This window comes from Polyodon spathula, chromosome 4 (assembly GCF_017654505.1).
Source record: "Polyodon spathula isolate WHYD16114869_AA chromosome 4, ASM1765450v1, whole genome shotgun sequence".
Classification (NCBI taxonomy): domain Eukaryota; kingdom Metazoa; phylum Chordata; class Actinopteri; order Acipenseriformes; family Polyodontidae; genus Polyodon; species Polyodon spathula.
This window is the reverse complement of record NC_054537.1, coordinates 38653291-38675959: the sequence shown is the minus strand read 5'-3', so window position 1 is coordinate 38675959 and position 22669 is coordinate 38653291. Positions and strand designations below refer to the sequence as shown.

The 22669-nt window shown below is 36.8% G+C and overlaps 1 protein-coding gene across 2 annotated transcripts in view; it reads left to right on the top strand.

Annotated features, from left to right (window-relative positions):
- Nucleotides 1–22669, top strand: part of LOC121314518 (ras-responsive element-binding protein 1-like) — a 62804-nt gene that overhangs the window by 15206 nt on the left and 24929 nt on the right. The window contains exons 2-3 of one of the 2 annotated variants that reach the window (XM_041247890.1): nt 19861–19983; nt 20774–20946. In XM_041247890.1, the coding sequence (XP_041103824.1) occupies nt 19861–19983; nt 20774–20946 (296 nt within the window). Of the gene's footprint in view, nt 1–19860; nt 19984–20746; nt 20947–22669 lie in introns of both variants that reach the window. The other variant, XM_041247889.1, reaches the window with a different exon arrangement.

The following is a 22669-nucleotide window of genomic DNA, read 5'->3' as shown; positions in this document are numbered from 1 at the left end:
CTCTACAAGAGTCAAAGGATTTAGCACATCTTGTAAACTGGCCCCTAGGCATTAACTTACACTGTGGTTTTCTTTCAAAATCTATGGAACAGAAAAACAATGTGTCTGTTATTTGGGGTGGGGGTTGGGGAGTGGGTAAAGAAGCTGGAAGGCCATGATGTGGGAGCACTGGGAGATTCAGTCTGTGATGGATGACACCTTCTGCAGTAACAGTGCACTGCTGTCGGTCAGTCTCTGAACCTTGCAAACAGAGCTGAAGCAGCTGGGGCAAGTCTGCTGATTGGTCCAGCAGTGGCACATGGGGTGGGGAGGGGTAATGCTACCACAGCAACAGTTGGCTTACATTCTAGCCTTGTACTTTGGCCTGCATCCTCAAGCCTGTGTATAGCTGTGCAGGGGAGAGATTAGCTTGGAGGATATTGTTGGATAATAGTTTCTTAGGAAATACAGGCCAAACTAACTGTAAATTTCTTACCCTGACTCCTCCTCTGGACTTTCACAGTCAGCCATTGTAATACAGTACATGTGTGTATGTGTTTAAGGAAGTCCCTAGCTTCAGTAGTCATTCATTTAATTATTTAAGTTTCAGGGCCGAAACTAATACATTGCAGTACCACTGCAGTTTATATGTCTCCACAAGTAAATTAAAAAATAAATGAATAAATAAATAAATGCACTTAACATTCATGTTCTTTTTAAGACAGTGGTCACAACAGGGATAACCATTGTCTTTTTTCACAGTTAACGTCATTATTACTGTATAAGTACAAAAGTATGCCTAAAGTTACTAGGGCTGTCAAAGTAGCAATCGATTAATTGGTCACACAAAATATAATTTTTTGAGTAAGTGTCGATGATTGTACCACCCACATATATTTTTTGCTCCATTCCTCTCTCTTCGACGTGATTATTTTAATATCATTGCTGTAAAAGCGTAAAAGCTTGTGCACAGCAATTGAATGTGATTGGTAATTATGCCTTGGTAACATCAGGAGAAAAAAACAAACAAACAACATTCTCAACAAGCCTAAAGCAAGTTTAACATACCACAGGATTTTTACTAAAATATTTATTCCTAACAGATTACAGTACTTTGGAATCTATATAAACTAGACACGACTTTATGAAAAATATGTTTTTATTGACAGCTGCAGCATTATGCGTTGCATCTTGTTACTGTACTACCTAACCTTCACTATCTGTGAAAATGCACAAAGTGGAAATCCCTGCCTAAAACATCATCATCATAATGATAAATTGATTTACTTACTACAACATGCATACTTGCTATAGGTCAAGCTGATCGTTACTTCAAAATTGTGTTTAACATCACTGGTAGTTTTTTGTTTGTTTTTTTAACGTTATTGAATTTTGTTGAATATTCCTTATATAACAGTTCATTTTGAAACTCCAACAAAGCACAAACTATATACATTCAGTTTTCTTCAATGTGCACAATTTATTTACATGTTGTTTGCCAGTCGTCCTGTTCTGGATTCGAGGCGGCACGCTTTATTTTTTTTTTGTTTACATTGAACACAGGGGAACGTACTTACAAAGCATTTTCAAAACTGATTCGCTGGTAGGATGGGACCAGCAAATCAGGAAAAGACGAGCAGGCCCACTGCTCATCTGTGGCAGAAATACTGTAAATAGCAAGGCAGGGTGTTTGGTGCATTTTTGGTGATAAACTTAAATGATGTTATTGACTTTGTGCATCACAAAAATGTAATTGTTGAATCAATTATCCAGTATTTATATCGATGTATATAATGAGGAGTGGAATCGATCGAAAAATCAATTTTCGATTTAATCATAGCAGCCCTAAAAGTTACTCATGAAAAACAGTTCTTGCATTCTCCAATATCACCTCTGCATAACCTGTCAGATGCCACAGTGCTTGTTTTGTGGTCGAGCAGCATTGTACTGCACTGTTGTTGACGCCAGTCTCCAGTTGAACAGGATTGGTGAGGCCTGATGGGTAGCTCCTAGTCTCCATTATAATTTTCCATAACAAAACAGTATTTATCTACCTTTCAGACAAGTGGCCACACCTTATTCTGTCTGAACTTAGAAGGGACAGTAGTCATGCTTCCAATTAGCTGTTCCCTTCGAAGATGTCTACCTGTAACAATCTTCTAAAGAATGTGTTTTCTTGTTCTTTTCTTTAAAAAATAAACTCTTTTTTTCTACCACCCCCTCCTCATCCCATACCATAGCCCTTCATTGGTTCATCCTATTTTTCCCATACTAAATACTTGCAGTACTGTAAGTCAGACCATGTTTACAGATGAGTAAAGATTCAGTTTGGCCCCCTTGAGAATTGAGACTAAGGATTATCTATAATATCTTCAGTCTTTCAGAAAGTGGGGTTGATAACTTCACTTGCATCTGAGCTTTGTTGGCATTTAAACAAAAAATGTGTTTTACTGCTGGTTGTGAGAACTGGTAACTATTATTTCTATTTGACTTCCCAAATTTAAGTTGAATTCCAATGCTTTTGTGCCCATAGAAGCCAGAATCGCTGTGTTCAGTGCAATATGTTTTTGTGCACCACATAACTACTTAAACCAACATTTCCTGTAACTGAAAACCAGCCTGAGACTGTGACCATTTACTTCTGCAAAGTTAGCCCAGCCAGCCAATAGACATTGGCCTCCTTCAATTTATAGACTGAGCAGACGCTGCCCTAGCTCATGAATGTACCATTTGTTGCAGAGAGGACAACTGTCAGATGTAAGCAACAACAGCCTGCTGTACTTGTGACCACCATAAAAAAAAAAATTAAAAAAAAAAAAAAAAAAAAAAACTGTGGCTGGCTGCAGTGCTGAAGTTGGAGGTACTGAGAAAAATAGAGCGAAAAAGAGAAAAGCTTCCAAAAAGTGACGTTCTTTCCTTTCTCCGCTAAAATAACATGCATATAATTCACTGGCTTGTAACAAACACATTGTGTTTTTGTAGACGGTTACAATTAGTCCCAAATTATTTGAGCACATATTTTGTATATTTACAGGTATTTCCAGGCATTATTAATATTATTATGTAATTATTTGGTATGCACCTTTTCCACAGCAACTTACAGATGTTACAATGTGAAATCAATATTTAAATACAGTATAGTTTACGATAAGTGCAAATTATACTACTAAAATACAATATGAAATAAGATGCTATAAGTTGGGATTACAACAATTTATATCAACAACGACATATTAGTAGTGCAATAGTATAATTGCAGCTGGATAGTAATGTTGCTTACCTCAGGTTGTTTAGTTAGTATGAGATTTTACAAATAATTAAATTAGTATAGAAACCAGCATTGGATCTGTTGTTACTAAAATTATACTTAAGTACACAAACAACAGCAATTAAAGCAATTAAAGGTACATAAATACATAAATTGTTAGGTTGAAATGACTAATCTAGTAATTTTAGCTAAAAACAAAACACTGCATTATGGAAAATCTAAAATCTGTCAAAAGCACCTGTGCAGAATGACAGCTGATGCTTCTGTTGCCAAGGGGGTCGTTAACTGCCTTTAGCCTGCTTGACTTTTAACTCGCAATTGGCCAATGCCAAGCCAGCTCCTGGATAAGAACTCCTGAAAGTATGAATGACACAAGTTAAAGTTGTGTAGGCATCCGTTGGTCAGAAATCCAGTTTGTGATTCAGCTAATGCAAATATTGAGAACAACTGCATAAACTACAAATGAAAAATTCCTAGAAATTCAGGAAAATTTGACTTTTTTAAAATACATTTTTTACATTTGCTGTAGGATGAATGTTGCATGGTAACATATCAAATCAAATCAAAGTTTATTTATATAGTGCCTTTCATACAAAATTTATCTCAAAGCACTGTACAATACAAAGCAAAGAAAATCACAATACATTTGTGTAAGGATCCCAAGGTGTGTCACATACACGAAACTGCCAACAATTAGACCATTACATATGTTGGAAACAGAAATTAATGAAAACTACAAGAATATTTATCACTGTTACGGTATATAAAGCCTAATGTTTGCTTCAGTAATCAGTTTCAACAATTTCCTTATAAGATGTCATAGGGTTAAACATAGCAGTCAATAGAACAAGATAAACAGGCCTGTCACGGCACTTTGGCAGCTTTCTACATGTTGGAAGCCACTAATGCACCCGCCCCCAGTACTTTATCAGAAGATTTTCCACAAGAAATGGATATTCCGTGGTGTATGTGGAGCAAGCAAAAAACGATCGCTCTCTCTGTGACAACTGTTCCTAAATCATCGGTTTTGCTCTTGTCTGTGCCTGTCATTCTGCAGCATCGCACCATTCTTGTGTACATCCATGCCCTCTATAGGGCTTAGCAGAGAACAAAGTAAGAAAGAAAATTATGTTTTTGAACAGATACTAACTACTGTACGTGGGTCACACGAAGAAAAAATAAAATACTGTACTGATCTTTTTCTCATACGTATTGTATTGGTACAAGAATATCTTGAGTCACATGCATTTTCTCTGATAAGCAGTTTTGTGTTGAATATCTCTTTTAAATGACAGTGCAAGACCAAGGCTGCATGTGATGAATAACTGATCATCAGTAGATGTTACAAAGTCTCCAGCTGATCACTCCATTAAAAAAAATAAATAATAATTTTTACACAATACATGTTCATCTGCAGTGATGAACACACACATTTAATAACTTTTATGTTGTGGATTACATCAGTTCCTAAAAAGGATTCTGCACCCACTTGCCACATCCTCAGATTGGTTCACTCTATTGATGAGGTCAAAAGTTCAGAATGAAGTCTCCTATGGAATGCATTCCAAGGGCATTATAAGCCTACACTATGCATACAGTAGCAATTTTTTTTTTTTTTTTTTGGTGCACACCCTTCTATCAGGTACCTTCCAGCATAAAGCATTGTATGCAGTGATGCACTCATACATTACCACTAGTGCTTTTACATGGGCTAAGAATGATTAATCTTGATGTTACCACTGCGTTGTTAAAACATTTAGTCAAAATCAACTAGGAAGATACTGTAACATTATTGGGGGGGGGGGCAATATGGGCACTGCTGTTTTTGCATACAACTTGTGTAAGTACAGCATTGTGTGCTTAATTAGTGAGAAACCTAAATAAGCTGCTAATTTTTTGTTTGGTTGAAAGGTAAAAGACTTAACAATAACAGCTTAAAACACAAGTTCAAATGAAAAACAAATCATGTAAATTGATGTTCACTAGATCAGGATGGTGCTAGATAAATCTGAGCCGCTGTTCAGAATAAACTACCTCCTCGTTGCAGCATCGTCAGGGCCTATTATTATACCCTTTCTTACCCACTTCATAAGTTTATAAGCCCGTCCGTCTTCCCCTTTCTTTTTTGCAGACTTCTTTTTATATTGAGAAGCTAGTTCTTTGTCATGGCACTATATATGAGCAACTTGACAATAAAACACATTGGTTTGCAAAGGCAGTTAACAAAGTAAACACAAGATAGCTTGCAGGATAATGGACTGAGAGGTAGTGAGTCTAAAAAATAACTGTGTATGGGAGGGGACGACGACACAAATTATCTTGCATAGAGAAGTACTAGTGGCTAAAGATGGAGAGAACATCACCAGCTATCGAGGCTAATGTAATTAGTAAATGCAGAACTTATAAAAAAACTCAAGTTGTCAGAAAGATGACTAATATAAGTATTGCCTTGATTTCTGCTATATAGTCTCTTCCATATAGAGACGCAATACCACCCTCAGGGTTCCAAACTGGGACCCTCCCTTGAATTTACCCTTTTAGTGGTATAATCAGTAAATTAGTATGTAAACTAATTCTGTTTATACAGGGCTACAGCTATATGTACTGTATATGGTAGAAAGATATTTGATGTACTACAGTAGGTATACATCTTTTCATAGTTTACTGTACAGTTACTTAATGGTTGTATTACTTTTTTTTATACAGTCAATGAAACTACTAGTAGCTTGAAGTTTTATTTACCGAGAAATTCACAAGGCTTTCGCGTCAAAGTAAAAGTTTGTTGCTAAAGAGCCTTACCCTGTACAGTGTCGGGGAGGAATATCTAGTCCCCAGGTATCACAAACATCTGTTGACTGTAGAAACCTGTAATGGAACTGGTACCCTTTTTTATTAAGGGTTTTACATGCATACAGCACTGTGGTTTAATATACTTAGTCTCAAGTGAAAGTTAATATCAGAAGTCTGTATAATAGAAAAACCTCATCAAATATATTTCTTGTTGCCTGCTAGCAAGAATTTGTGAGCAGCATTTTTTGTGTTCCGTTTGTAGAGTTGCCAAATGTTCTTCTATTGTGTAGATTCCTGGTAATGTTCAGTAGATGAGCAAAAAAGCAGGAAAGGACCAGTAGTACTGTAGGGCTCTCTGAATTTCCACTGAATTTCCACGGAATCACAGAATTAGGCATTTTGGGAATGGAATTCCTTTAATCCTCGCAACTCCAGTTTTCTGCAGTTTTTTTTTTTGTTTTGTTTTGTTTTGCACTACACCTAGCTAAGCTAAGTTAATTCACCATGTAGCTTCATTCACATGTTTCTGCTGAAACGCAACACTGCGGCTGCACCTGCAAAGAAAAAAAAAAAAAAAACATGTAATGTTTCAGTAAGTGACAGAGCAAAAATAAAAATCTGATTATCTATATGAGGATGGTGGGATACTATTCTTCAAGTTTTGCTGTCATTCGATACCATTAAATATCATAATGACAGTCATAAACAAGACAACAAGTATGCAAATAAGATGGCAACAATGGCAAAGCACTGCATTCTTATATGCTGAAAAATTAGACCTAAGGTACTGTGCTCCAAGACAGGGCATTCCCGAGTAAGTAAGCCAGATTAATTGTGTATTTAATTTAGTGCTGGGACAAACACAGTATTTTAATGTTCGGATATTTGCTCATAATTTAAATATTCATTCGGCTATTCGTTCGTTTTTCAAAAAGTAATAAAAGCCATTATATATCTGAACACAGGCAGAGACAGCATAGCGGCAGGGGGCGTGGCTGTGGCCCCAGCCCCTGTGTGTGTGTGTGCCTTTATTTTACAAGAAGACGTTACAATATGTAACACGTTAAAATAGAAAAATATCCCAGAAGTAAAGAATAAGTTGTGTAGGACTTGCTTTACCCCAGTAAATTAACTACAAAACAAAAAAATGCCAAATAGCACTTCAATTTAAACGTTGTTTTGTTTATTCCAGAAATAAATAGTACATAAAGTTGATATAGGAAATTTATTTATTTATTTATTTATTTTTCATTCCTTGCCATTGCCGTTTCTTCACAGTAAACAGTGGCCATCGACACGTTTTCATAAAATAATAACACAAGGTTTACTTGTACCTTTTTGTAGGTGAACAAGCAAATGAAAACTGAAATTTAACTTTAAATGCTTCAGATATAAACATGGAAATGGCATTGTAAAGTGAAGGGGTGGGAAACCTCACCCTTTTGGTTCATGTTTATTACATTTCACATAACAGAAAGACGCAACACAGTATATTTATAAAATATATAGTCCATATAAAAATCACTGCACAACATTTTCAGGAAGTTGGGTAAGTGCTTGCCTTTTTTCTGTCTCATGAAATGCTGGCTCGCTGTAAAGCATCACAATGCATTTTTGTCCCAGATGGCTTTTCGTAGAGATCACTATGTGTGCGTGTGCGCATAATCTAGTCTCTTTACTTTTTGCTGTCGAAAACCTTTAACTAGAGGTTCAAGAGCTGTTGTTTTGATTCTTTAATATATATATATATATATATATATATATATATATATATATATATATATATATATATATATATATATATATATATATATATATATATATATATATATATATATATATATATATATATATATATATATATATATATATATATATATATATATATATATATATATATATATATGTGTATATATATATATATATATCTCTCTCACATGACACAACACTTTTTTCATTTGCCATTTTTTAAAACTGTCACACAAATGCTGGTGAGACGTAAATAAGTGCAAGATATTTTTGTCATTTCCAGCGGATATGAATATCTGATTTTTGAATCCGAATACATGTCAAAAAATACTCGTTCGGATATTTGTGCTTTAGTTAATTTATTTCCACGCTACCTGTCTTAATACAGCTATAATTAGCGAAGCTGTTTCTTAATTAAATTGTATAATCTGACAATGAAGAAATGAGCTATTTTTATAGATGTGTTCCTTAAAGGAAGTTGAATGTTTTACTGTATGAAGGATTTAGCCACTACACTACACACTGTTTGTTTCATAAAGACATTCTGTCCGGAGACACACGTCTTGTTAACTCTTGCAAATAACAAGGCAGAATTAACCATGAAACAGTTGGGAGGATTAATTATGCATTTACATTACTATCAGTGCTATTTAAATTACAATCAGTGTTTCATATTTTATCCTGATTATTGTAATGCCAGAAAAATGTTAAACATAATTTGTGTTGTACTGTACATAGGATTACTCTCACGTGACATTGCTGGACTGTTACATATTTTTTATTGTTGTTGTAATGCCTGCTAAGGTCTTTTCAAAACACCTTCATTTGTAGACTGAACTAGTGTTAGTGGAAGACTGGAAATATGATTCTCACAACTGTGCTGGACATTTGTTTTCTAAACTGTTGTAATATAATTCTTAGGTTTTCCTGCTTATTTTAATGCCAGCAATGTGCCAAGTGATATTTATAAACATTACGACAGGTTTGAAGTGTCTTCAGGTGCTTTAGCTATTATTACAGCAACAAGAGTCGTCTTCAGTCGTGGGTTTAATAAAAATAATAATTGTAATATTTATTAATGCCATGTTTAATTATTAATACATTTATAAAATGTGGTGAAAAAGCCGAATTGTCCATTTTTGAAAAATTGAATGTACTATTCCCAAGAATGGAAAATCAGTAGCCCTAGTACTGTAGTTCAGGGTTAGAAAAGGTTGCATACACTTCTTTAACAAACCCAATGTTAAGTCTACCCAGTTTTCGTAGTGCTACAGTACCAAATTACAGATTGCTTATGTCACAGCCAACATATTGCATGTAAAATACTCCCTTTATCAGGGAGAGGGAGTATTGGCCTATGTGTTTGAAATCTTGTGTTGAAAGTCAGTTTATTTGATTTTCTAAACACTCTGGAATGCATCAGTCATGGGGAACGAACCCTTTTTTTTTTTTTTTTCTGATTGCCTTAATTTAGCATGTTGCAGCCTGAGCTGTCTGCCCACCTCCTTAAAAGATGTCAGTTATGCTCCTGCCGCTGCAGTGCAGGAGTGAACCACTGATGCCCTAGAAAGAGGGGTGTGTGGTTCTTTGCAACAGGAGAAAGACTTTGTACTGTAAAAGCACTACATGTATCTTCTGTAAAGTGTGTTATAAGGCTAGCCTAGGCTGTCAAATGACTAACTTCCACATAGACTGGATTCAGGAGTTTTTTACTGCTGTTTTCAAAAGGGAGGTATTAAAAAAAAAAAAAAAATTGGTTGCCAAGCAACACCTGCCAACAGGTGGTGAGCTGTGAAAACATGCAGACATAAAGTTTAAAGGCTGTTTAATTAAGTTTACCCTACCCCCCACTCCCCCTTCCTGTTGATTTTTATTTTATTTTTTAGAGAAAGAAAATGTGTTTTAGAAGGAGAAAAGCAGTTTCTCATAGGAATTGGTTTTAAAAGGGTGTTGTTGTTTTGTATTTTGTATTCAAATAACTATTGTTAAAACTATTGTTGAAAATAAAACAGCGTTTGTTTATATTAAGTGCAAGATACTGTAAACAACTAGAAAAAAAAAAAATCTAACTTAGGTTCCATATCAGAGGTTTGATGGTACTCTACACTAGCATAATATAGTCACTTAAAAATGTAAATCGTGGAGGGTGTGGAGTGCTGGAGTACTGAGCATTACAGCGAGAGGCCTTGTTGGAGGTGCAGCACAGCTGAATGACTGTCGCAGCCTGGGGCAAAAAACATTCTCAGGTTTTGCAGAAGCAGCAGCATGCTGTCTGTTATACCTGGAAAAAAATGGTGCTCTGAACCTGTTAAAGCTATTAAACTTCAGCTATAGGTCCTTGGAGCAGTAGAAAACAATTATTGTATTAATTTTTCCCCCTTGTTTCCAAAAACTGCTAACGCTTGTTTTGCTCTGGGTGGAAACTCAGAGACACTGTAATTTGCCCCCAGTCATAAAGCAGCCATGGTCTGTGGCTGACAAGACTTTTTCAGCATGAATTATATTATTTTTACATTTTAGAGGATGTAAATCTAGTAATTTAAGGAGATTATCGTGTGGTGTGAGCTGGGTAGGTGGTGGTACAGTAGTAAATGTTGGTTTGAGTCACATGGTAGTTGATCTGTGAAAGTTAGCAAGGAGTTCAAGCTGTGCAATCACTGAGAAAATGTATCAATGTGGTAATGCTACAGTAGCAAATACGGTTTATAAAAGATTTCAAGACTTCCACAAATGTTGTTATGAACTGCATGTGAAATACTCGGACGTTCAGGCACTTCTATCTGATGTGATGCAGTACCAAATAAGCATGTACATGTTTACGTTACTGTAAAAGGACATTTAGAACCTCCTCTCTGTCATTTTTTTTTTTTTTAGCGTTGTAATTTGTCTGAACCATTTTGAAGGAGGAAAAAAATATTTGGAAAGTCACTTTTAAATATTTTTGGTGTCATCAATGTGTATTAGTCTGACATATCCTGGCTCTGATTCTATCTCGGTGAACTGAAAATAATGTGGAGTAGCAGGAGCTGCTGTAATGGGGATGCTATTATCTGCATCTTATCAGGCTGAGAATGACTTAAAGGGTAGTACGCTGAAGGAGAAAAGCAGATTGCAGCTTTGAATCATAAGGAGACATAATTCAGATATAATCAGTTGTTGGAGGCAAGCGGTGCTGTACATCTCTGCACTGTGCTTCAGAACAGACTGACAGCCTTAGGAGGGAGCATTGGGTTGCCTCTCAAAATGGAGAACAGTTTGAAGTGCACTGAATCCATTTCTTATGCGTTTACCCTCAGATTTAAAGGGTGTGTCACTTTTCAAAGTATGTGAAAGGCAGCAGTAAATCTACTCACCTTTTTATTGTGCATTGTTTTTTTGTTTTTTTTCAGAAGCATGAAATTATGTTTTTTAAAAAAAAAAAAAAAAAAAACATCAGGCATACAAAATAAGAAAAAGCTGTTCATCCAAAGCCTTGTGTTGAGTGCTGCAGTATTCATGTACTTACTGCATTGACCCATGTCATTATATAAATTGCCTTTCTGACAGACACTTTTAAATTAAAGGCTTAAATGTTGACTTGCTGTAGTTATGGTTTATTGATGACTGTAACTTTTCTCGGATTTCTTTCTGATGTTTTACCACTTGGAATTAAAACTTTTTTTTGTGGCCACTTTGTTAAAGAAAAAAAATGTGGATTGTGTGGAATGTTTCCATCAATTCAGCCTATCAAATGTAGGAACCTTTTCTGATGCCTCTGGAATAAATATTAATTTTTATATTTGTTCAAGTCTCAGCCATTTGTGAGTGGCCTTTGGCTAAACAAGGAGACAGGGCAGGCTACAGTTCACACAGAGTTATGTCAGTGGCATTCTAGATAAGGTTTGCTTTGGAGATCTTTTGTTGATATGTGCCCGTGGTGCTGTAACTTCAACCTTATTTTTCAATTTGTAAAGCTCAGCTACAGTATGTGAGTCACCCTCTACTCCCGAACATGATAACCTAACTTTGGAAATCACCAGTCAAAGAGTACTGCATAGGAAAGCATAACTGTATGAAAGCATCTAACTGTTTATATATAAAACATATCTACTACTGTAGCAATATATATGCAGAGAATATTAAATATATAGATAAGACTGTTCTGACTGTGGGAAACTACCAGAAGTTTCAGGTCTATCAAAATACACATTAGTGTGTTAGCAGTCATATGGAAAGTAGTTCACAGTCTACAAAGGGCCACAAATCTGTCATAATTAGGGCAAAAATAATTATTATTAAGGAGTCATATGATATTGATAACCTAGAATAGAGCACATGCCAATTTTCAGCAGTGCTGTTTTCTAAAGCACTAAGTGAAATGGGTTCTGAGAAGATGCTTTGTCTGGGCACATCTCCAAATCCAACTGTCATATTTAAATACGATGGACATCCCTTAAAGCCAACAGCAGGAAATGCAGAGCTGGGCTGCAAGTTGCAACATGGTCACCAGAAGATGGAGAATGTCCTGTTTCACCTGGGGGCTGTTTCATATCAAAGCAGAGTGGGATGGGAATGAAAGAGACTGTACCATTAACTTAAGTTGGGGATAGGGTCGGGGTTTAAGACATTAGTTAGCCAAACAAAAAGCTGTACTGTGTAGGTGATGGTTTTTGTTTTCTTGGCCCCATTGTAGGAAAAGTTGGGTATGGTTATAAGCAGATTTACAGGAGGATTAAGTGGACCAGAAAAAGATTGGCTGACTTTATTTCAGCCCGGTGGTAAGGTTTATTTTCTGGCATCAATATTTATGAAAAGAAAGCACTTTCCCTGAAGGACTGTGTAGCCCAAAACCTGGTTGGCAAAGTTTCTGGTCAGCATGACGTGTTTAAGCTGCAAGACTGTGAATGGTTTTTTCTTTGGTAAAGTGATGACTTTGTGAGAAAACAGTATTTGGAAATAGGGAAACACTACAAAATATTATTTGTAAGAAATACTGCATTTTACTGTGTGCCTTTCAATATCACATTCACTGCTTTAAGAAGTGAAGTCTGGTTTGGGTTTAATCTTCTAGAAATGCTGGGTTGAAAAAAAAAATAAAAAATTAATGCCAGATTTATTTATACTAGGGATGCAACTCTACTGTGATCAGTTTGTTTTTAACCAGTTGGCAGTCCATACAACCGAAATGAAAGTATAAAACCAAACTGCATTTGTGAAGCTATGGGAACGGGATATACCATTACTACACAATTATTTATTTTTATTTTTATTAACTGTGACACATTAATACAGTGTTACGTCATCACTCATGCAAATGTCTTAAACAATTAGCACAATGTAGAGGGAGTAAAAGAATGTAATAAGAGACATTAAACTTTTTTTATTTATTGTTTTCCTGGTACCCCCCCTCCATGTTGCTGCAGTCGGTTGTAAGTAGCAAATCACATGAGTAGAACTGTAGCTTATGTTTGGCGAACTTGCAATTATTTAATGAACATGTTGGTTTCAAAGTGACTGAGCTGTTTAAAATGAGGTCGTCGGCAATTTTTTACCCCGGTTTTTCCCCAGTTATTGTCTGTATCCTTGGCTCACCACTCGCAACCCCCCCTGCGCGCCAATTAGGGAAAGTCAGGCTGGAGCACGCGTCCTCCGAAACGTGCTCCTGCCAATCCATCATTTTTTGCACTGTGGATCCACAGTGATGCCAACAGACCTATAGTGCCAGAGGACAAAACAGATCTGGCGGCTTCACTATAGAACCACAGGCGCCCTATTGGCCACAGGGGTCGCTGATGTGTGGTGAGCCATGGATTCCCCTGCTGACCTCAGCCCTTGCTACCCGGGCAGCGCTTTGCCAGTTGTGCGCCGCCCCCTAGGAACTCCCAGTTACTGTCGGCTGTGACAGAGCCTGGTCTCGAACTTGCGATCTCCAGGATACAGGGCACATGCTGCACTCTGCGCAGAGCACCTTTACTGGATGCGCCACTCGGGAGCCCGAGAAAACACTTCTAATTTTGAAATTTCATAGATTTATGACAGAAAAAAAGAAAAAAAAACACGCTGCCAGCCCCCTCAAAAAAGATATGCAAAGTTTTTGTTTAGTATGTTGGTTTATTATAGCCCGGTACTATAATGCATATGACTAGGGATGTGGATAGGATAAGGTCCTTATGCTTGAATTCAGTGAATATACCAATAGAATCCAGCAACAAAGTTAACAGACAAAACAAAACTAATTTCAATGCATGGACAATAAAGTAAGCTACCTTAATACAAATAAACTGATCTGCTCGCAGGTGCATCTCATTTAAAGCAGCTTCCAGATATTTGTCCACACTATCCCTTTCACTTTTTTTCCAGCTTCGCCCAGTTTACTACTTTTCCAGTTTCACAATGGTTCGGGACCTCAACTAACATTTTATTTTCTTTCAATACTTTTGAATTGTTGTCAGTTTAGCATCATTATTTAATGTTTTAATTAGGTCTGCACAGGGTAATTTAACAGAAGTGACAGGCATCACAACATTTTTTTAAACTCAAACCTCTAGCTTCTGCTCTTTCACTTCTTAGGGTACATTTTTTTTAACAAAAGGTTGAGGTGTGGGTACGCAGGCCAAGTGCTTGTGAATGCCTGCTACTCTATTAACAGCACCAGCACCTTTCATCAACAAACCTGAGCACCCAGACTAAGGGCTGCTACCTACCAGACACTATGCGACAAGCGAAAATGTGCAGTGATGCAACAAAATTAATAGAACCTATACTTTTGATAAGTATCTTTCACACCACAGGCAACACGACAGGCGATGCGGGAGCCACACCAGGGAGAGGCTGGAGCGGCGAAAAGTAAATAAAATCGCAATTTTTGCGTTTTGTCATGCGGCAGCTAGGGAATTAACCAATCAGAGAACAGCTTCAGTGCACGTGGTCCAGCAAGGTGAAGCAGTAACCAGAGTGACGGAGGAAAAAATGATATTGCCGTTGAATAAATTATAAAGATATAGATTTGAAAGGCAGTATATGGAAGGAATGGATACGCATCTGGTGTGTGGCACCCTTAAGTATGAAGCTGCGGTTATCACTAATGAGAGCAGTCAGAATCAGTCAGGTAAGTCTTGTCATAACTTTTGCTTTATGTTGCCATATTTAAATTATAAGGGATGTTACTCTGAACTGTCTACATGCCACAAAGTGTGCAGTGAGCTCCCGAAAATGTTCCTGGCTTAGTGACCAGAGTACATGAGCAGAGTGGAGCGCTCATAAACGCCGCCCCTCGCTCTCTTCCTCTTTTGAAACAGCTCGCTCCAAGGCTTTTATTTCCCCGGTCCGCTCTGCTCCGGCAATTCTAATTCTGAAGCCAGCTCCACTCACCCTCCGATCTGCTCACATGCTCTGCTGAGACTGACAACACTTTTTTCATTGTACAAAAAAATTGTTTTGTCTTTGTTTGGAATTTTATGAAAATACCGGTTTTGGTTTGGGAAAATCATAACCGTTGCATCCTTAATTTATACATATATTTAATCAGTTGTTTGCTTGCATAACTCTTTATTATTGAAAGGCTGGATCCTGTGCTTCAGCATAAGAATGTCTGGTGCTCTGTGTCTCTGCTTGTTCTGTGGAGTTTGGAGAAATGTGTAATAAATGCGTGCCATGTGGCAGCTGTCTCCACAGCTCTGCTTGTTTGGCAGTGGTTAATCTTGTCAAACTCTCTCTCTCTCTCTCTCTCTCTCTCTCTCTCTCTCTCTCTCTCTCTCTCTCTCGCTCTCTCTGTCTTTCTGTCTGTAAATAATAATTCCACACAAAAACAAATCTGCAGTAGGCAAGCCTTGTTTAAAATCCTTTAGTTAAGTGAAGCAGAGCTCTTATCAGCCTCTGTGTGCTGTCAGTGCTACATGGCAGAATGCTTGCTATTAAAATGCACTGGTTGACACTTTCCGGGTAGGCTAACTGAGCAGTGAGTACAATATGAACTGCACATTTTCACTTTAGTACAGAGGTTGGCTTGACACCACAGGGGGCAGGAATTGTTCAGGCAGTGTAAAACTTGTCACCCTGGAAATGAGTACAACAATGTGGAAGCACGGTTATTAACATACTGAAGCAGGTTTGGCTATTAGATTATCAAACACAAATCCTACTGTAAGGGTCATACAGTAAGACAATAAAAGAAGAAAGTGTTTGTTTTTGACAGCATAATTTTTTGTTTTTTTTTAATCTTTGGCAAATACAGTACACATTGGATTGGTTGTTTGTTTGCCCTGTTTGTTTAGTTTTTTTTATTCGGAAGATGCATCAACAGTACTCATTTTTTTGCACTAATGCTAATGTAACTACATTAGTAGTATAAAAATGCTTTTAGGCAAGCGGACAGGCTTTGCATCAGTTGTCTAGTTCTCTGCAGAGCCAGCTAAAAACACTCTGACCTCCTCACATGAACATGTGATTTCTGTTTGGCACTGGAGATAACCGAGCCTTCCTCTCTACTGCTAGGTTTCATTGTTTCCCTGATTTGGTTTTACATGGACATGTTAACTAAGGGGGCCAGTGGAGTGATGGCTAGCAGCAGATGCAGCTCTCACAAGTGTAAGGAGCTTCCAATAGCAAGTATTCCATATGCAGTGCAATACAATATGTAACAGAGCTGCTCTTGTCTGAACAAGGTCACAACCTGGGCAGGCTAAATTACCCTGGATGATGCTGGCTTTTCTTGGTCATTTTCATTTCTGCAAGAGCATCCCCTAATTATCCACCAGTCAGAGGAGCTACTGCAGACGAGCTTATGAGAGAATCAAATCCTAGGCTAATCTTATGAACCATTTGCTGAGCTACTGTAATTCTGCTTTCGTGATGGAGAAAATACTATGAGACTCAGCTGTTACTGTAAATGATTAACACTAGACGACCCGGAGATATACTCATACCTAGAAGCCCCATCACAGTCTTTCTGACGGCTGTATTCAAAACACTGTAAATAGTGTAACGAAAGGAGAAACAGTCGGATGTAATTTTTTTTTTTTTTTTGAGTATGTCACAAATATCTGAACAACTGAAGCAAATATCTGAAGCAACTGAAGTGTGTGTGTGTGTGTGTGTGTGTGTGTGTGTGTGTGTGTGTGTGTATATATATATATATATATATATATGTGTATATGTGTGTGTGTGTGTGTGTGTGTGTGTGTGTGTGTGTGTGTGTGTGTATATATATATATATATATATATATATATATATATATATATATATATATGAACATTTATTTTACAAATCAAAAGAAGAAAATGTAAATAAATAAACATGTTTACAACATACAGATTTATAAAACTGAAACAATAGCAGTACATTTTTTACTTTCAACAGAAATCAGTTTATTATCAGATGCGCAAAAGCAACTGAACAATGAGGATAAATAAACTTAAAAGAAAACATTTTACAGAAGCACACAGCACAACAAGTAGATATAAAATTATTTTACTTTTTTCTGTTTTTTTTTTTTTTTTTTTTTCAACAAAAGGGTATTCCTTTACCTTGAGTCTAAGGCTGTTCACAATCAACACAGATAATGCACTTCTCCACACCGCCTTTCTGCACAGGGCACATCTGTCCTGAATTTTTAATTTTATTGCACTTGACAACCTGGCGTCTCTTGCGGCTCACAACGGGGTTGCCAGCTTCAGCTGTGGGTACTCGCTTGGCAGTCTTCCTCTGTTCCAAATGCTTCTTGTGAAGTTCCTGTGCTAACTGTAAAATATATTCTCTCCTTGGTAAATTCTTCTCCGTACTTTCTTTGTAAAGTACCCAGGAGTTGATGGCTGCTAGGTCCAATACATTGTAAAACACCTGAACAGACCACCATCGGGAGCCAGCTTTCACAGAATACTTCCGTGGCATCTGATCCAAAACATCAACTGTATTTTTTGTTGCGTTGTAAAACTCTACGGTCTCTGGTATTTATTTTCACTAGTCCTGATGCTAATTGACTGACCAAAACAGCGCACCTGGTAAGCAGGCGCCAGCCTTTGAAAGGAATGATTGAAAAACAATAGACTTTCAGTCATTCAGAAGTGACTAATCTGATTACAGCTAAACACATTACAGACTGGTAAATAAAAATAATAAAACAGAACACCGTTTTGTATAATCAAAATATAATTGTTTTCTGTGACTGCTCCCTGGGCTTTTAGGTATAATGTAATATGTCTCCTTTATTTCTGCACTCCTGCATTTTATGCTTTGTGAGAATATTTAATACATACGGACAGAAAAGTTCATGAGAAACCTCCAAAATGACTGCTAAATCTCACTTCAAAATTGTATACTATTTAAAAGAAAATAGCTACAGTGGTGTTCCTCATGTTTGTTCTCTAAAAATGAAACATATCACTCACTATTCAAGTAAGCACAAAACAGACATTAATTTGTGTGCTTCAACAGATGTTTAAAGTACAGTTTACCTTTCAGTCTGATTTTTATTTAAAAAATAAACAGCATGCAGTACCATGTTTCCGTTGGTCATTTGGGGATTGATTTTTGATACAGTGTGCAGCTCCCACAAACAGAATCTGGACTGTTCATAGCAGTTACCATATTTACTTGCAGCAACACTGCACTTAGTAGTTTTTCTGTTTTTTGTTTAAGACTTCAACCTAAGTAGCTTGTGGGGATTTGTGATTAAGGCTTTTGGGACCACCCTTTACTTGCACAGAGATATCTGCTGGAACCACCCACTGTGCTCAGTGATATGAAAGACACACATAGTTGTACTGGAGAGAATCAAATGTGTTGTTTTAGAAGCAGCCTAAAACTCTGCCCTGAATTCTCTTGCGGAAGATCCTTTTTTCCCGTAATCCAAGGCTGCCTAAACTTTATAAATTCAAGCATATTTGTGGTTACCGCTTTCAGTTTGAACATTGTCTGGTGAGAAAACACAAAGTCAGATGTTTGGAGATTTGCTTGAGTCAGGTTTTATCCAAAAAGAGGAAGTAAATTCAGCAAATGCCTTCCTGTACAGAGCAAACGGGAAGCAGCAATTGGCATGTGTATTACTGTTTAAATCTTAAATAACCCTGTCCGTTGTGTGAGCCAAGCTACCCAGATCTGTTTTAGTATACAGGATCTCATTTATGTGTCACAGTCATCTAGATGGAAACAGTAACCCAGGGATAATACAATAGAAGATTGAATTGTGCATTTCTTAAAGAAGTCTCCCCCAACCCTAGTTGTTTCAAGGATCTGAGCTGCCTGTTGATTTTGTGTGTTATTTATCTGTTCCTACAGCACAGCTGATAACAGCTGGGCATACTATCTACTGTGCTCTATGTTTAACTCTTCTATGGCAGAAGTAAAGCACATTCTATTTATCATTGTATTCTCATGTGGAAAAGTTAAACTAAGTTCTTGACTGTACATTACCTCAATTTCTTACAACTGTTATTCCCTTTTCAAACTCCTTTGCAGGTCTAACCCTGAGTAAACTTAAGAGTAACAGCTGAGGGTTAGGAGCCAGGACATCCTGGGATCAGATCTGAAGGGCTATAAAACTGTTTGTCCTTTAGCTTCACAGTCAGTAGGTTACAGTATTTTATTTAGGCAGTCAAATTTTACTGCATACAAACATTCCCATTGAAGATTTAAACCAATTACCACAGTATTTTTTACTGTCATTTTTACTGTGACTGTTGCTGTAGCAATTGTGTTGTACTGTATATAAGTTTAATTGACAAGCATTTAGTATATGCTACAATATCAAGTGTTGCAAAAACAATAAAGTAGAACCCTGCATTTACACTGTTGGAGATTAAACTAAATAACTTCTGGACATGGTAATTGATTTTTTATTTTTATTTTTTTAACTTACTGTAAAAGTCTTTGGTTTGATTGCAGAGACAACTGAAGGTTGTTTACTGCCAGGCAACTGTTTGTTGGATTATACGAGAAATGTGTCCTGTGGTTCACAGCCTTAGTTGGACAGGTGTCTGCATCATAAAACACCTTCATCAGTGGGCGCTTTGCCCACTGTCCCACAGATAATAGGGCAGCCATGGCTGCTAATGTTTCAGTCTTTATTTATTCACCCTTTTTTTCTTTCTTCTTTCAGTAATGGAAAATGCAGCTGAAGCCAAGGCAGATGTTGAGGTTACTCCCGCTACAGCTCTGGCTGGTGAATCTACAAACCAGAAAGAAAGTCTTGCCACAGCACAGGCTGGAAAGGACAGTGGAGGTAAACGTGAGGCACACGTAGAAGTGACATTGTGGGCCATATGTATAAAGCACCAGAATGCTGGTTAATCAAAATGTATTAGCACCACTATACACATAATGGCTTATGTTTCATCAGTACAGACCAGTGTACAGAATCTAAAAAGGGAACACTTTCATTTTTATCTGTACACTTCAGAATAATTCAAATGTGTGGAGAGAGCCTGGTTTTCTTTTGGCTTCTATTAAAATGAAAGCGAGACCCTCGTTGTGTTTATTGAGTAAAATGTGCATTGCAGTTGAAGGAAAATCAAATTTTTCAACTCAAAGGGAAAGTTTAAGAACAACAGCACCAGTCAGTTCCTAATTTGCAGTTTCAGCTTTGCATAGATTGTGAAATTCTTTTGCCCTCAATTTATTTTTATGATTAATTTCCTTTGTTAGTTTTCTGCTTCACTGTGGTCCAGATATTGAGCTCTCTTTTGAAGTGTATGTAAACTGATGTAGATGATGTAGTATGTCTTTAAAAATAAAAGTATTAAAAAAATATTGCAACGGAGCTTAAAGGCAGGTATTGTTTAAAATCAGACATAACCATAAAACAGTCAATTGTAAATAATGCTAAATATACTAGGGTCATTCTTTCACAATCATTTCAACTAGAAGCATTTGATAAAGTCCTTGATAATGTTAGTCGAAACGCTATTTAATTGCTAAGCAGGTGCAGTGTTCTGTATTGCTTCGTTATGCAAGTTTCCGCTAATGTAAAAAGGGATTCTCAACAGGTAAGAACTGTAAATCTCTTACCCCAGCCAATGAAAATGGAGTTGGACCCAGCAGTTCCGATGGTGTGGACCTGTCCTCCATCAATGCCATGATGTCAACAGTAATGGGTGTGGGGACGATCGATGGCAACAGCGAGAACTCACCACTTAAAACTCCAACAAAATCTCCTGGGCCAAACCGCACTGGCAGACGGAACCAGGTACAGAAGACATTAGCGTGTAGGAATTAATATGTTGTGTTCTTTTTGAGGAATAACTATTTAATTCGGAGCAAGGCATAAAATCTGTACAATACGTGACGGGTTATTATTCTACAAAGAGACCTATGCCTGTTATTATCTCAGTAATAGCATCTCAGTGTTGTTTATCTCTGGAGCATGCTATTTCCTGTATGACCAGGATGTACTTTTTTACTGAGATTTTCACATTATACTAGCTTGTCAGCTATCAACATGTTCAATATCTACAGCCACTTATCATTTGTGATATGTGCAGTATACGGCACAGGATTCTTTCTCATCCCAGTCTCACAAACATGGTACACAAGTCAAGTAAATCAGTTGTTGTGTTAATTTCTATCATAGTTTACTCCTTTTAAAATATTAAAATATTTGCACAGTGCATTCAGTCGACATGGAAATATTTGCAGCTAATGGAAATGATCTTGAGCAAATACGTTTGAGGCATGGAGAGGGCAATGGTCCATTTCTTTAGAAACACTTTCTTTTTGCAGTTGTACAGAAAAATGCTGCAATAACTTAGATACTTTTAAGTGCATGCAAACATGTAGGTGTCAGCAAACTGAGGCGGATAGTGTCTTTGATAGTTATTCATTTTGGTAAATTATTATTGTGAGAAATGTGCTGCAAACAGCATTATAATAATTGTTTAAAAGGCACAATAATGTTAAATAAGACCACATATGAATTTTATGCTTCAACTTTTAGCATTGTTCATGCTCTTTATTTCATTGACCAGGATCGTGGTATGTACTGCTCAGTGTGCTGGTATGGGAGTAGTTCTAGTTAATGATCAGCTCTAGAGTCAATATTAGCTCGATCAGATTGAGCCCTCTGGTGTACACTGATCTGTGTTTCAAGGTGAAACAGTAACCAGACTCAATTAAGTTAATACCTGAACCAAAAGGCAGGTGGCTGTTGATGACAGGCTTGGCTAATTTTAAAAGAAGCAGATAATAGCAACAATAGAGTAGAGAACCAATAATTTTAGCCCAATATCCAAAAGACCTAAACAGTATTATTTTTTTAATTTAAGTCAATGTAAAAAGTAACATGGCAGCACACATGTCTCTATACAGTGCCTAACTGTAACTAGTTCTCTGTTATTGACTTGCCAAAGGAAAAATAAATATTGTAATGTCCTCTGTCTTCGATGTACAATATGCTAGTGCAATACTTTGGTTTATGTTTAGTAAGTCTCAGCTTGGCCACATTATCTGATTATAGGTGGGATGAGAGGAATGTTCTTTACAGCTACAGCCAAACTTTTTGCATCAGCTAGAATTTTAGGATTGAGACATAATTACAAATAAAAAAAAAACTACATCAACATAATTTAGATCTTTTATTTAACATCATGTAGTCAAATAAACTACAAAATAATCTCAGAAGTCTTCTGTAAGCCATAATGTTAGATTTCAAATTTAGTCGATGTCTCGTTTTTCAATTTTTGTCGTTTTTTTCGTTAAGTATATGGAAAACTACATAGCGGTATGTAATTCAATATGTTAACAGAACATTCATCAGGTTTCATTTGACTATATGTAGCAAAATGTTTTATTTCTATAGGCTGATACAAAACTGTTGGCCATAGTTGAACAGTAGCAGCCATCATCTAGTAAAACAATTAAGTGAAAATAAATAAATAAAGCCAAACAGCATGTGGTATAGAAGTATTTGTAAT